This window comes from Colletotrichum siamense, assembly GCF_013390195.1.
Source record: "Colletotrichum siamense strain Cg363 chromosome Unknown KSG_Cg363_contig02, whole genome shotgun sequence".
NCBI lineage: Eukaryota > Fungi > Ascomycota > Sordariomycetes > Glomerellales > Glomerellaceae > Colletotrichum > Colletotrichum siamense.
Window position 1 is genome coordinate 4,086,418 of NW_023501015.1, and position 13,844 is coordinate 4,100,261.

The 13,844-nt window shown below is 55.5% G+C and overlaps 5 protein-coding genes across 5 annotated transcripts; 1 reads left to right on the forward strand and 4 right to left on the reverse strand.

The window, feature by feature from the left end:
• Positions 1-2,110: 2,110 nt before the first annotated feature.
• On the reverse strand, positions 2,111-4,228 carry cnp3 (Inner kinetochore subunit cnp3; the record flags this gene model as incomplete). Its single annotated transcript, XM_036634900.1, has 4 exons — positions 2,111-2,241; positions 2,298-3,872; positions 3,927-4,069; positions 4,152-4,228. The coding sequence occupies 4 exons, from the start codon at positions 4,226-4,228 to the stop codon at positions 2,111-2,113; spliced, it is 1,926 nt and encodes a 641-aa protein (XP_036500877.1).
• A 632-nt stretch (positions 4,229-4,860) lies between these two features.
• rnh-201 (Ribonuclease H2 subunit A) lies at positions 4,861-5,883 on the forward strand (the record flags this gene model as incomplete). The annotated part of the gene is made up of 1 exon (XM_036634901.1): positions 4,861-5,883. One exon carries the CDS (start codon positions 4,861-4,863, stop codon positions 5,881-5,883), a length of 1,023 nt encoding a protein of 340 aa, XP_036500878.1.
• Positions 5,884-6,066: 183 nt separating this feature from the next.
• On the reverse strand, positions 6,067-8,781 carry SEY1 (the record flags this gene model as incomplete). Its single annotated transcript, XM_036634902.1, has 4 exons — positions 6,067-6,350; positions 6,400-8,135; positions 8,190-8,624; positions 8,690-8,781. The coding sequence occupies 4 exons, from the start codon at positions 8,779-8,781 to the stop codon at positions 6,067-6,069; spliced, it is 2,547 nt and encodes an 848-aa protein (XP_036500879.1).
• A 717-nt stretch (positions 8,782-9,498) lies between these two features.
• Positions 9,499-10,596, reverse strand: CGCS363_v003054 (Protein-ribulosamine 3-kinase; the record flags this gene model as incomplete). The annotated part of the gene is made up of 3 exons (XM_036634903.1): positions 9,499-9,592; positions 9,654-10,341; positions 10,410-10,596. 3 exons carry the CDS (start codon positions 10,594-10,596, stop codon positions 9,499-9,501), a joined length of 969 nt encoding a protein of 322 aa, XP_036500880.1.
• Positions 10,597-12,112: 1,516 nt separating this feature from the next.
• CGCS363_v003055 (uncharacterized protein) lies at positions 12,113-12,469 on the reverse strand (the record flags this gene model as incomplete). The annotated part of the gene is made up of 1 exon (XM_036634904.1): positions 12,113-12,469. One exon carries the CDS (start codon positions 12,467-12,469, stop codon positions 12,113-12,115), a length of 357 nt encoding a protein of 118 aa, XP_036500881.1.
• Between the last annotated feature and the right edge of the window lie 1,375 nt (positions 12,470-13,844).

The following is a 13,844-nucleotide window of genomic DNA, read 5'->3' on the forward strand; positions in this document are numbered from 1 at the left end:
TTTTAGTGCGCTTGCAACCCGATTCAGCCTCTTCAGGAGGCGAAAGTCCCAATTTTCCAAGGTTTGCACGCTCTTTCCTGCTCTCACGGTGCCTCTGGAAGACGGACAATTCTATGGAAGACTTTCGTTTGAACCCCATTCGTTGACATCATATCCACAAGAAGCTTCTACAATCCTACCCCTCAGGTCCCCAGTACCCCTGCTGCCGCCCCATGCCCGCATTAAACCACGGTACCCTCTACCTTTCCCCTCCAAGTCGTGCCCCTCAGTCAGGTCGAATCCACACCGCTAGTAACTGATGGAAACCTTTTGGAGAGTGATATCATCCCCCGTCAGTGGGGGGTTGATTGAGTGGTTCTGCGACTCTTCAAGAAGCATCGAAACTCCGTAGACGACCTGTTGCAGAGCCCAACTGACAGTTTCCAGCTCTTTCCGCTTATCCATCGCAAATTCTCTGGGACTCCAGGACCACGTAGCCGCCCACCTTGGCGACCCAAGTCGACGGCGACAACAGTCGACCGAAAAAAAGAGGTGGCAGGGATGCCAACATAGAACAGTTGGCGCCCAAGGGGCTGACATGGCAGAGAGACAACGGAGGAAATGGACCGCAAGGTCAGGCCAGGCGTGCAAGGCAATCCGAGACAGGCAGCGGCCAGTCCAGGCAGGTGTGGCTGGCGCCTTCCACAAACGCCCTCAATGTGAGAATCGAGATTTTAGATAGGGGCCGCTCTGCCTTGGAACCTTGGAATTGCGCCTCGCAAACAGATCGTAAATGAGCACCCGCGAGATCACGAAAACCCATGTCCATCCACGTCGCACAATCCATCTACTCATAGCAACCATCATCGGTGTTGGAAATTTTCCATTTTGACCTCAATGGCTGGCTGCATGCGGTGCGATGAAATTGCATTCTCTTTGTTGCCGGGCAGGCGGGCAACTTTTTTTTTCTTTCCCCTCCCCCTCTCATCTCCTTGCATGTGTCCGCCCAGCGACCGCCAGGCAACGATCTGAGAGTGCAGGGCACCTTGCTGTTGCGTGCCCAGCAGCCTTACGCAGCACTCGCAGATGCGGATTACCTAATACAGGGGCGAAACAGGGTGGGCTTGTCCTTGGTCCGTGCTGCAAGATTTTTTTCCGGTGCGGGATTGCGGACGCCCCGGAGTGGGGCCCGCTCCGGCGCTGGATGCCAAACGGAGAGATTACCTGCGCAGAATCTTGCCTCAGCAGCGCGGGAAGAACACAAGAAATCCGCCACCACATCGAAGGAGGCGATGAAATCTGGTCAGGATGCTCTTCGTCCGCTTTCAAAATGGGTCTCGTCTTGAATGACCACCTTCTGAATGATCATATTACCCAGGAGGCTGTAGTACAGTACGACGGAGGCGATAGTATGCAAAAATTAGGAGAATAGAATCGATGAATCTAGTAGAGATAACAACAAACAGCTACCGAGACGACAGAGACGACAGAGACGACAGAGACGACAGAGACGACAGAGACGACAGAGACGACAGAGACGACAGAGACGACAGAGACGACAGAGACGACAGAGACGACAGAGACGACAGAGACGACGACACACAGTAGATGGAGGTGTGTATCCAGTAGCCGAAAGATCTAGTTCTGCCTTAAAGGTTGGCTGAGAGGTTGGGTATCGTATATGACCCCTATCACAAATGACACCGCAGTGACGGGTGATTCGTGACGGCAAACGATGCCTCAACTCTGGCTTGAAGGGACCACAAAAACAATCATGCATCCCATCACAAAAAGTAGACACGTAAATGAGGAGCGCGAAATGTATGTATGATTATGACAACCCAAGCCCTATCTCGTGCCATAGAACCGCTACACCTCGTAAAACCCAAACATGAAAGCCCAATACGCTCATATCACGACATGCCTCCTCATCAGGTGGCCGCTTTTCAGCTTTTCGTCTCAATCCTACAGGTGCACGAAAAAAGAAACAACACCGCAACAATCGGAATCCAATGAGCCATCGAAGGGTATAAAGGCTAAATGGAACCTTCCGTTGATATGCAAACATCCGCCCAGCTCGCAAAAGTCATTTCGAATAGGAAAACATGAGCACCCGCTCAGGACGTCAGACTCAACCCATAATGGTCGTGTCCTGAGAAGTGCCTGGTGTCCCAGCCATCGCGCTGCTGTTGACTTCGCAGCCCTGGGCGAAGAAGATACGCGCTGGTTGCTCATAATCATTGTGAATGCTGTAGTAGTTGCCTGAAATCATAGTTAGCAGTGGCACTCGGAGCAGGATTCCAGAAAGGCGGGCTTACCTCTGGGCACAAACCACATTCCACCGGCACCAATTCTGAACTGCGTCTCGTGGACGGTAACCAGGACCTTGCCCTGGAAGACAAAAAATACCATCTGCATCTTTCGCGAGTTCTTAGGCCGCTTCTCCGCGCCGGGCGGAAGGTCGACGACGCCCGAACCGAAGAAAGGCAAGCTAAGCGTCTTTGCGAATCGGAAGGTAGCGTCGCGGATGTCGCGTGTTTGAATGGCGCCAGCAGAAACAGCAATGCGGTCCTCGTCGATCTCGACTTGTTCGTTGATGGCGGGAGGATTGAACTCGTGCTCGGGCTGCCAGACAACAATTTCGCCTTCGATGTTGCCCGGGTCTACCTCCCACGGTTCCGGCTCCTCTTCGTCCTCGGATTCGGCCTGCTTCCTTCTGCCTCCTTTTCCTGCAGCTTTCCGGCTCTTCGCCCTTCTCTTGCGCGCCTCCTTTTCTTCCTCCTCGACACGGACAACCTCCTTAATGCTGGGAAGTAAGAACCTGTCCTTGCCGGCCTCAAAAGCCTCTTCTTCATCGTACTCGACGTGCTCGTTCTTCCAGTACGCCAATGGCCGGTAGGATTGGCGACCGGATCTTGTTTTTGTGATGGCATGGGGATCTTGTGGCACTTTGCGTGAGACCAAGCCACGGGCCTTGGGCATGGGCGGCCCCTTTTGGACCAGACCAACAATTGAATCGTCTCCAGCGGCCGCTTCCGTCTGGGGCTTTCGGCCCGGCCTGCCCTTGGGCTTGGGCTTCGGATCAGCCTTCGCAGCATCTTTGCTCGACTCGCCCTTCTCCTCTTGAGGAACGGCCTTGGGCTGCCCACGCTTGCCAGGTTTCGCTGCCGCTGCCGCTGCTGCAGTTTCCGTACGTTGCCTTTTGGAAGCGCGATCGTCCGCCTCCACCTGCTCCTCCTCGTTGCCGTTCGAATTCCGCGAGCGTCTGCGCTTGGGAGCGCTGACCTCCTGCTCGGGTTCCTGCTCAGGTTCGGGCTCGTCGGCCTTGGCCTTTCCCTTGCCTTTAGCTGGACGGCCTCTTCTGCCCTTCGGGGCAACTGGCTCCTCCTCTGACTCGGCAGCATTCTCCGGCTCTTCCTCTGGCTCCTCGACAACTGGCGCCTTGGCCTTGGGTGGGCGTCCTTTACGCTTGGCCGGCTGCTTTGGCGCTTCTTCCTCCACCTCCTCAGTGACATCGTTCGGCTCATCCTCCGGGACTTCCACCTCACCAATCATTTGCAGAGACTCCTCGATGATTTCGTCCATAGGCGCTCCGTCGTCTTCCTCCGGTTCGGTGGAGAGGGCGCGTCCGTTTGTTCCGTTCGTGTGCTTTCCGTTTACACCATTCGCGCCGTAGTCGAGACGGCGAGAAACAGATGCCCCACGGACAGGCTGTGAATGCGATTGCGCGGTAGGAGATCCTCGGTAAGGAGATCCTCGAATCGGTGATGACGAGACACCAAAGTTAGGGTGTCGCACTGCGGGAGAAGCGAGGTTCGTCTTCCGCGGGGAGGTTCCTCGAGGGATGAGTCGCGGATGCCCCTTGAGAATCGTGGCTGGTCCGGCGCCGGTGTCTACAAGGCTTCGTCAGGATGCGCGCGTCAAGGCCGCCAGCACAGCAAACTCACCAGAGTCGAGCTCCATATCTTGCTCGCCCGTCGATTCGTCGGGAGATCCGTTGTCTTTCTCCGGCGAGGAGAAGAGACCGTCGATAGGTTGCATGCCATGTTCGTCGCGTACGCCAGTGTCGGGCAACTCAATGCCAGTCTTTCTGCAAGGGCGTAAGTAAATGCTCAAAACTACCGAGTCGCACCTTCTATCCAGAAAGAAGAAGACATCTGCGCGCGACGTACCGGCCCTTGACACCGAGCTCATGGAAATCGCCTGTGGACGTCTCGCGACGCCTAACATTGCTCGGTCGCGGTGCCATCGCGACTGTGGAGTCTTTGGGAATTCCGATGGAAATCCCGCAAAAATTAGATGAAAATGATCGCAGCTGAGGAGCTGGGGCCTGAGGAGTGCGGGCGAAGCTGAGCAAAGATACCAAGCCAGGTGCGTCGTATTTGTTTACCCCGAGCAGGTGTGGTGGTTTGTGGTGTTGAGCGCGCAACTTTTTGGGCGGTGGGAAGAAGCACCGTGAGTTGGCGTCGCGCGGTGTGGTGCTTGCTCTTTGCTGTTAGCGGTGCTTCCGGGCCTGTCAGTGGCTGATACCCGCTGCAATCCAGGAGTCAACGGGGGCACGTGTGCGGCAGGATCCACCGGGATGGACGCGTCTCAATTTACCGGGACGCGTCGAGGGGCCGAACCTGCCACCCATTACTTTCAGTCTTCAAGTCACTTCGTCAATTACTCACCTTTTGATCGTCACTTTCTCATCACTGTCGCATTGTTCTCACTACGGGACGTTTTCATAGTAGGATTTGGGAAATTGGGCTTGCAGCAAGATATCCGGACGACACCAGGGACTGTCGTAGACAAACGAGGACTTACAACCAACTTACGACGTCAAACGGGATACATCCAGATTTCTCTTTGGGACACCAGTCCTCAGCAATTCTCACCATGGAAGACACTCAAACGGTCGAGGACATCGCCATGGAGACCCCAGTCTCAGATGTCTTTATCCCACCCTCCATTGACGATAAGGCCCTCCTCGCAGGTGACAGCTACTCCTACTTCTCCCCCATTCCGCCATCACTCCTCCCGTCATCAGAATCCACAGACTCAGAAACACCGGCGCTCGGCACCCCAGTCTGTCTCGGCGTAGACGAAGCAGGCCGCGGCCCTGTCCTCGGCCCCATGGTCTACGGCGTCTTCTTCCTCCCGATTCCCCTCTCGGACCCCCTCCTCCGCGAAACCCACCACTTCGACGATTCAAAGGTCCTCACCCCCGCCGTCCGCTCCCAGCTGATGGAGGCTCTCTGCACGCCAGGATCAGACCTCTTCGACTCCTGCGGCTTCGCCATCCGCTCCCTCTCCGCCCGCGACATCTCCACGGGCATGCTCCGCCCCGGCGCGACGTACAACCTCAACGCCCAGGCCATGGACGCCACCGTCGACCTCATCAAAGGCGTCTTCGCCCGCGGCGTCAACGTCGCCGAGATCTACGTCGACACCGTCGGCCAGCCTGCTGCCTACCAGGCTAAGCTGCAGCGCTTCTTCCCGGCGACGAAGATCACCGTCGCAAAGAAGGCAGATAGTCTGTACCCCTGCGTCTCGGCTGCCTCAGTCGCTGCCAAGGTCACCCGTGATGCTGCGCTTGAGGTTCTGTACCGCGCGCGTGCGCCTGAGGCGGCCGAGGCGGAGGAGGGCATGGCCTGGGGCTCAGGCTACCCGTCTGACCAGAGATGTGTGACTTGGATGAGGGGCAACATGCACCCTGTCTTCGGCTGGGGCCCCGAGTGCAGATTCAGCTGGGGAACAGCCAAGGGCATGCTTGAGGCCAAGGGGAGCTTGAAGGTTGAATGGCCAGTCGACGATGACGGTGAGGCTCGCATGACGGACTTCTTCCGGTCGACAGACGCAGAGGATGGCGATGAGTTGGGTACATGGTTTGGAAGACCAGCAGGCCTTGAGGCTTTCTAAGATCAGTGTAACAAAGGTCGGGTAAGAGGCGTTGGGCGTTTGTATATCATCTGGGATCACCACGGGAAATTTGACAGGATACTACAACGTATCTTATAGACATTATATCCTTTGCTCCTATTCGCACTCTTTGTGGTGGCCGGCGTCTGGACCGCAGCTTCATTCCCGCTTCATGCGTAAAATCTAGATGTCATCAATATCATCCTCCGAGCTCTTCTTCTTGCCCCGACTGTCCAAAGTGTCCATACTGATGGAGCTGTCGGCCCGGGAAGGCATGGCCAGCGCCTGTCGCGCAGTGTCTGAGTTCTCGATGAACTCTCTCAACTTCTGCTTGCCAATCTCAACACCCTGGTTGGCCGCTGCATTGGCCATCTGGTACATGGGGCCCAGCATGTTCAGCGTGTAGGCGACATAAGTGCCTCCTGCCAACAAGATGAGGAAAATGAAAAGGAACGGGTTACGCAGGACTATCTTGCGTTAGCGTTGTCAATGAAAAAGCTGTCTCAAGCCACTTACCAGCAACGATTTCGTTCCATCCCAGAGCAACGAGGAGGGCATAGAAGTACAGAGGTACTTGAGCGACACCGCCAATGGCGCTGCGCTTGGCCTCGACGTAGACGCCGTCTGCCGTCTTCTTGAAGCGGATGACAAGGTCTTGGCGCTTACTCTCGCTAAGCACCGTCATCTCCTCCTCAAGACTCTTGCCGTCCTCTTCGTCAACACCACCAATCGGAGTCAGGTCCTCCTCGTCGCTAGCTTCAACGCCACGAGGCTGTCCACCAATCCAGGCGGGCAGGTCCGGGGAGCTGAGAGATTCTGACAACTTGAACTTCGACAACAGAGGGATGAGAGTCAACGTAGACTCTCGCGCCTTAGTGTAAATGCCCTCGATGTCGTCTGTAGGTCGCCAGATCCGAGGGACACCGGCCTCGTCGTATCTGAACTTGTCCTCAAAGTTTTCCCTCAACTTCAACAGGATATTGCCCTCCATTACTTCCTCCTCAATCTTCTCACGCAGGGCCACCCAACTCTTGCGCCTCAGGCGCCAGAGGCCAATGTCAACCTCCTCTTGCGTAGCCTCAAAACTCTTGGCACGCTCAGTAAACCTGCCCTGGGCATCCTTGACAATATCAACGAACACGGTCCAGATACGATCCCAAAGATCCTTCTCGGTCGGCTTTTCGCCAGTCTCAGGGGCGCCAGAACCAGCCCTACCAGAGCCCAACTTGTTGAACTCCAGCCCAATGGCGTCGCCCAATCGGGACTTGACCCATCTCTCAACCCTCGTGGCCAACCTGCGCATCTCCTCCTTGCGCAGCTTGCCGCTCACATCATCAAGCTCCTTCTCGAACAACACGTATTGCGACTTGAAGTTAGACCAAGCAACACCCGGAATGGCGAGACTTTCGGCTTCGGTCTGGAAGAACTCGAGGGTCTTCTTCTTCTCCTCGGTGACGATCTCGGCGAACTCGTAGGCGGCACCGGACTTCTGGCCAGCCTTGACAGCACCCGACACAGCATCACTGAACGAAGCAATACCCGACTTGTGTGCAGCGGTCAGCTGCGCGTTGTAAAGCGTCTTAAGCCTGGCATCAATCTTGCCCTCCAAGTCCTGGCGCTTGCGCGTGTAGACGCCCTTGTGGTACCGGCTGGCTTGGATCTCGAATGCCTTCAGGCACTTCTCGCGGGACTCACGGCCAGTGACACCAAGCTCTGCCAACACGGCGGGCTTTCCAAGCCTCGTAGACTCGGCCTGCTTCTCCTCCAATGGCACAACAGCATTGTCAAAACCAATCAGAACCTCTCGGGAGATTTCGTCGCAGCGGAACTGAGCAAGAAGCTCTTGCTGTGTTGGCAAATCCAAGTCCTTGTTGTTGACAATCTGGTCCCAGATACCCTCGGCGTAAATCGAGAATCCGTCGGCGGGAATGCGGCGGTGGTACTCGGGCAGGAACACACCGCCTTCGAACTCCTGACTTGTGGATCCACCCGATCGGTGCCCCGCAACGAACCTCTTCCCCAGGTTCTGAATCTCAGTCGTGAACTTATCGGCCTGGAGAATCTTGTGGGGGAGGGCGGCGAAGGCGAAGTCAAAGTAATCCTCGATGCGGGAGTTCTCAAGACCCTGGGGCTTGGAAATGGATGTCCAAATCTTGGTCAGGTCCTGGATCAGGGTGTTGCGCAGGTTCGCGAGAGGGGTCGTGCCGAGGTGGTCTCGAATGACGAAGAAGAGCAGGGATCTGAGACTCGACCTGTAGTGGCGTGTCAGCAAGTGGCGGTCTAAAAGCACCACGCAATCTACTTACTGCTTGTCCTTGAGGAAGAGCTGCAGGTTGACCTCGAAGACGGTCTTCAGCAGACCCATATTCGCACCGTTATACAAACCGACTTGGGTCTCCCAGAGGTTCACGATGAGGACCTCACTCGTAGCCAAGGCGAACAGGGCGCTCTTCCTCTCGAAATCCTGGTCCTCGCCACGCTCGCGACCGTCGGTTCCCTCCACGTCCATCACAAGGATGTTCTCGGCCATGCCGGATGACTCCTTCTTGTTCTTGGACATCCAGATACCCTTGGTGGTTTGCTGGCGCATCGTCTCGGACATGACGGAGAAGTCGGTACCAAAGAGGTTGTTCAACAGCGTCGACTTTCCGGTGGACTGAGAGCCGAAGACGGAGATGAGGTGGTAGTTGAACCCCGCCTCGGCGACGTGGACTTTTTGGAGGTATTTGTTGACCGCGACACTGCAAGTGCAGAGGTTAGCTGCTGTTCGGGATGTTCTCGCAGGAGCGGAGGCTGGAAATCGTACTTGAAGTCTTTCTGGTCGTCAATGACTTGGATGCCATGCTCGTAATTTTGAGCGTCCGGCTCATCGCCGACAGCAGCGAAGTGGCCGTTCATGGTTGCGGCAACGTATGAGGCAAAAATCTAAAAGGGAGCGACGAAGAGCGTGCGTGTGTGTTCTATATGGACATTGTCGTTCCTCCCAAATAAAAATAGAAAAAAAGCCAGGCGTCGTGGGTGCAGAATTGCAGCAAGGGGCGAAAGGTCCAGGTGGCTATCGGTGTTGGCAACGGAAATGGGAAGTGACCAGATCAACCCTTGTGATCAAATTCCCCTGCCATGGGCTGGCCATGGGCTATGGGCCGTCCACAGGTTAGTTAATCTTGCTTTCCCAGCAGTGTGAATGCGCCGGATGAATACATGGTCCGTGAGCCTTTCCCCCAAAATGCCCCAACCAGAAGCCAAATTAGGCTCGGTCTCAGGGCAACCCCTGGCATGTGAATCCTAGCTCCCCCTATCGCTGCGGGAAAATCACCCAAAAACATCAGACGGCATGACGACACCACAGACGTTTACTCACCATTGTTTGACAGGTCGATCGGTTGTCAAAAAAGACGTTTGGCCGGAGCATGGCCCGAGGATTGCAGCAACAGTACTATCTCGACGATTCATCAAGATGCGCTTTGCGTCCCTGGAACTAGGCTTGGTGTCCGCTAGCGAACATCCTAGGCTCTCAACGGCGGCGCGGGCCGGTTTTAATGTGGAATGGTCCTTCAATTCAGCTCAACAACCCTTCGATTTTGATCCTGCGGCAAAGTAATTACATATGGGCCGTCAGCCGTATTTCGAAATCAGCTTCTTCATGATACCCATTGCCCCGCTCCGATAGCCTCCGCCAAACATGGCATAATGGTTGAGATGGTGATATCTGCAAGTAACTACTGTCAGACGGATAGTTGACCAGGCAACGCAAAGGGAAAGACACTTACAGCTCGTACAACGCAACTCTATCATCCCATTCATCTTTTGGCTCCGCCTTTGGAACCAGCTTGTTGTACTCGTTCCAGAAGCTGCTTCCGAATCCGCCAAACATCCTCATGATGCCAAGCTCATACTCAGAGTGGCCGTACACAGCCGACGAATCGTAGACAACCTCTTCCGCACCGCCCTTGCCGGCAATCTGCCCCCGGCTATGGTTTCCACTCCAAAGATCGCCGTGGATTAACACCGGCTTCATCCCTTTCACGTGGTTGTCGCCGATCAGCCGCGGGACGACCCTGCTCGCTACCGTCTCCACGGCTTTGGACAGCTCCCCGTCCGTGCCATTATTCTGGATGCCAGCGCGCAGAATGCTTCGCAGTCGGTTCTCAGCATAGAACTCGGCCCATGACTCTTTCCACGAGTTGTCTTGGGGCGTGGAACCGCAACATGTGGTTACGGGGAAGCCGTACATTGGCTTATCATAGCCCTCTGGGATTGGCGCGGGGGTTGTGTGCATCTTGGCCAGCTTTGCGGCCAGAGACAGCCCAGAACCGCCCGAAGCCGAAGAACCAAGGTCCAGGAAATCCGTGACCATAAAGTGCGTGCCAGGTGAGGACTGATACTTCCCGTGCGCATGTGACTTGGGGCAGAAGTTGGGGACGGCATCGTGAATGGCGTTCAGCGACTCATGCTCACCTGCCATGTGTCAGGAGACGTGTCGACATAAACCAAACGGAACGACTCCGAGAGTGAGTCAAACTCACCGGTGAACATGACCTCCGCCTCCTTACCACTGCCAGTCTTGACGAAGAATTTAGTGGGCTGACCATCAACGACGGATGTGAGCTTGAAAGAGGAGGCAAACCCAGACCCCCCGTGCGACGCGATTTTGGTCTGCTCCGGGTCGAGCTGCATAGCTTCAATAACAGCCGGGTCCACGTTCGGGGCCATATTGAAGACTTTGTCGAAAATTAAAGACCAGAGATGTCTAGTTGGAGAGTGTCGTCCAAGAGATGCACTCGACTTAAGCATACAGCTAGCTGCCCTCCCAAGCCAGACATTGGATGAGCTGTAAGTGACGTATCCGTAGAACACAACGGCCTCCACACTGGGCGGGCCGCATGTCACTCAGCCCCACAGACCCCAATTGTCCACGAGTGTCATCGTTCTTACCACCGTGTCCCCATTCCATCGACTCATGAGCTCTCCTGCGCGCAAAATTTCCAGCTTCCACAGCCACTTGGATCGATAGCTCAGTGGTAGAGCGAGAGATTGCAGTTTCAAACAGCAGTTATCTCTAGGCCCCGCGTTCGAACCGCGGTCGGTCCTTGACGTTTTGTTTTTGCAGGAAGTAAATTCCATTAGATGCTACTGATGGAGTTTGATACTATTTTGGTCAATTCCAATGGTTGCTTTCCCATAGCTACGTCTATTGCACCATCTGAAGCAGCTGGCACCTCATGCGGTGCTTATTCCCGTCAGGACAGGTGGAATCGGCCCCGTCATGCAGGTGGGTCTGCCGCTCCGATAAGCGGCGCCGTGATGGGGCCGGTTTGCTCCGGAGAAGGCATGTGTGGTGGTCATCTGAGCTTATCACGAGAGCAACTGAGACACGATGCTTCACAATGTGTTGATTTTCTATCGTGAATTCAAAAAAGAGGCTATCAAACGGTATCTTCAAGCGAACTGGAACACCTTACCCAGCTCTATCTATCATTCATCCTAAACACCAAAAAGGTCCCGAATTGCTGTGCCGCGCATTCACCCGTCTCGAGGTATTTGTCTCGACGCATCGCGTATTCACGGGTCACGATTCCCGCCAACCGACACCAGCCATGGCAAACAAGAAAGTCGAGCTGACCTGCTTGTCCCGCCTGACTGGCTGACATGCGGGAACCAAACGCCCCCGGTCTAGGCCTGTCAATACCCCAACTTTCCCCCAAACTTTCCCAACCCCAGCTGTGTGGCCCAGCGCCGCGCCAACCACGCGCGCAAAGAAGCTAACCCCCTCCCTATCGCATCCTCGCTTCCCCAGGATTACGACTTCGCACCAACCCAACGGGACAGTTCCCCCGCGGCGGCGCCCAAAGAAAAGCTGCGGCGCCCGCCGGCGCGTTCCCAAACCGTCCAACGACTGCAACACAAGGACCCCTTATCTGCATCTCAAACCCTAAAATTGGCTGGTCCAACCTGTCGTGATCCTGCGCCCAGAGACTGTTAAGTAGAGTCAGCTTCTTGGCACTCCGGGGTCACGCAGGACTTCTGAGGGGGTTTTGCCCATTCCCAGTTCCCTTTTTCCCATCCAACCTGCCCGAAATGAAGAAGACCGCCGTGTGTCGAGGTGAGAAGAGCGAGGAGAAGAAAAGACCGGTCTGGACGCCATGGACGCCAAGCTTCCTTCCCCTCGGTGGCAGTGTACGTGGCCCTGGATGTCGGTGCAAGCCACGGCTGAATTACCACCCCTCACTTAGACTATTTCCTTCCCCCGAACGAAGCGGTGAATGTTGGTGAGTGAGACGGAGCTGCTCCTGCTTTCTTGGGAGTACACGCTGAGGTTGGTGGTCGAGGAGGTCTCTTCGCGACGGAGGGGCGTCAGGTCGGTTTCCGTTTCTCTTCGGAGAGTGGCTGTTCGGGTTTCTTTAGGTTGAGAAGCCGTCGTCATGGTCGAAGTCGCAGTCTGTGGGGCCGTCGTCTTCCAGTGCTCACCGTTGCCGTTCCAGCAGGCAGAGCATGGGCATTGAGGAGTGCGGTTGAGGGCTGGCGGAGGAGTGCAGTGGCGCTTCCACCAGCTAAGAGGCTTTTGTTGTTGTTGTTCGGAAGACATCGTGAAGTGGGTGAGGACTTGTGGTGGAGAGACGGAACGGAGACGTCAAAGTCAAGTGAATGGCAAGGGATCAAGGGACCAGAGGACCGAATCCAGGCTCTAGATATATGCTTTGGGTATAGGTAGAAGTCGACTGGACTGGCAAAGGTCGAACGATGACCCCTTGAATGCAAAACGTGAAGGCCTCGCGGCGGAAGGCAAGAAACAGACTGGTGAATGGAGACAAGCGGAAGCGGATACAGGTTCCTCGGAAAGGGGGGGCCGATAAAGATTTATACCCTCGAGAAAAAGCATCCCCCGAGACGACACCGCAGCGGCGCCGAGCCATGGTCAAGGAGAACGGTGTTTGTGGGACCCCTTGGTCGTGTACCCATGACTGCATGTGAAGCTTACCCGGCCCGGTTTGTGCTCGCAAGGCTCAAAGCCTAGATAAGTGCGTATGTACAACGTACAGAAATCTCGACAGGGCGCTTGCCTAGCCTTCAGCTTTGGTCTAGCTGCCGCCGCCGGCGCAGATGTTCGGCCACATTGTCGGGTCTCACCTCCTGTTATCTTTCAGATGGTAGAGCCGGCGCTGTTCTGCTCGAATCCTTCGGGATCCTCTCCGGCTCACTTGAGTCCACGGTCATCCACGATTCCCAAGTCGCAAGGACCGACGAGAAAACAAACAGGAGAAAAGCCAGGCCTGCGGTACTTGTCAGTCGCAAGAATCTCAAGGTAGACGGTCCCCAATAAGGGCAAACGGCCGGTACGTACTTGTTTAGTCACCTTCGCTAATCGCATCACATTGTCTCGGGAGTGCGTCGGAGAAGCCTCGCAATGTTAGTGCCCGCTTTTCTTCTACTGTTCCTACATTTCGACATACGACTGTGGAGCCAGACCGCCATGGAAACAACGATTTTTTTTCAGCTAGAACTCGTTCCTATTCCGAGGGCGTCCCTGTTGGAGTTTCGTTTTGCTGGGCGCGACGTTGCGGCGTGGTGTTGCAGATGCGACTCAGTCGCCGTTGTTGATGCGTCCCGGCGCATATTGCGGATCATCCGGCCGATCGAGCGTTGAACCCGTCGGTACGTGCCATCTCCTCGAGCATCCTCTCCCTCGAAAAGAAAAGAGGGTGATCGAAAGGTCGTGAAGGCTCGGCGATGAAGTTTCGGGCGAGAAAAAACTCGGAAATCAGTGGCAAGAAGAAACCACAATTTTGTGACTTGTCCCAACCGCCAGCAACCCGAATTCCAGACCGGTTCGAGGCCCAAGCATCCCGAGCAAATCACAGTCGCGTCATAACTTTAGCCCCCTGGCAGATAAGGACAAGCGTCGGGATCTTTCCGCCGGGAAGGGCTCCAGCCAGGGTGCAAGGTGGAAAGAAAGAAAAAAT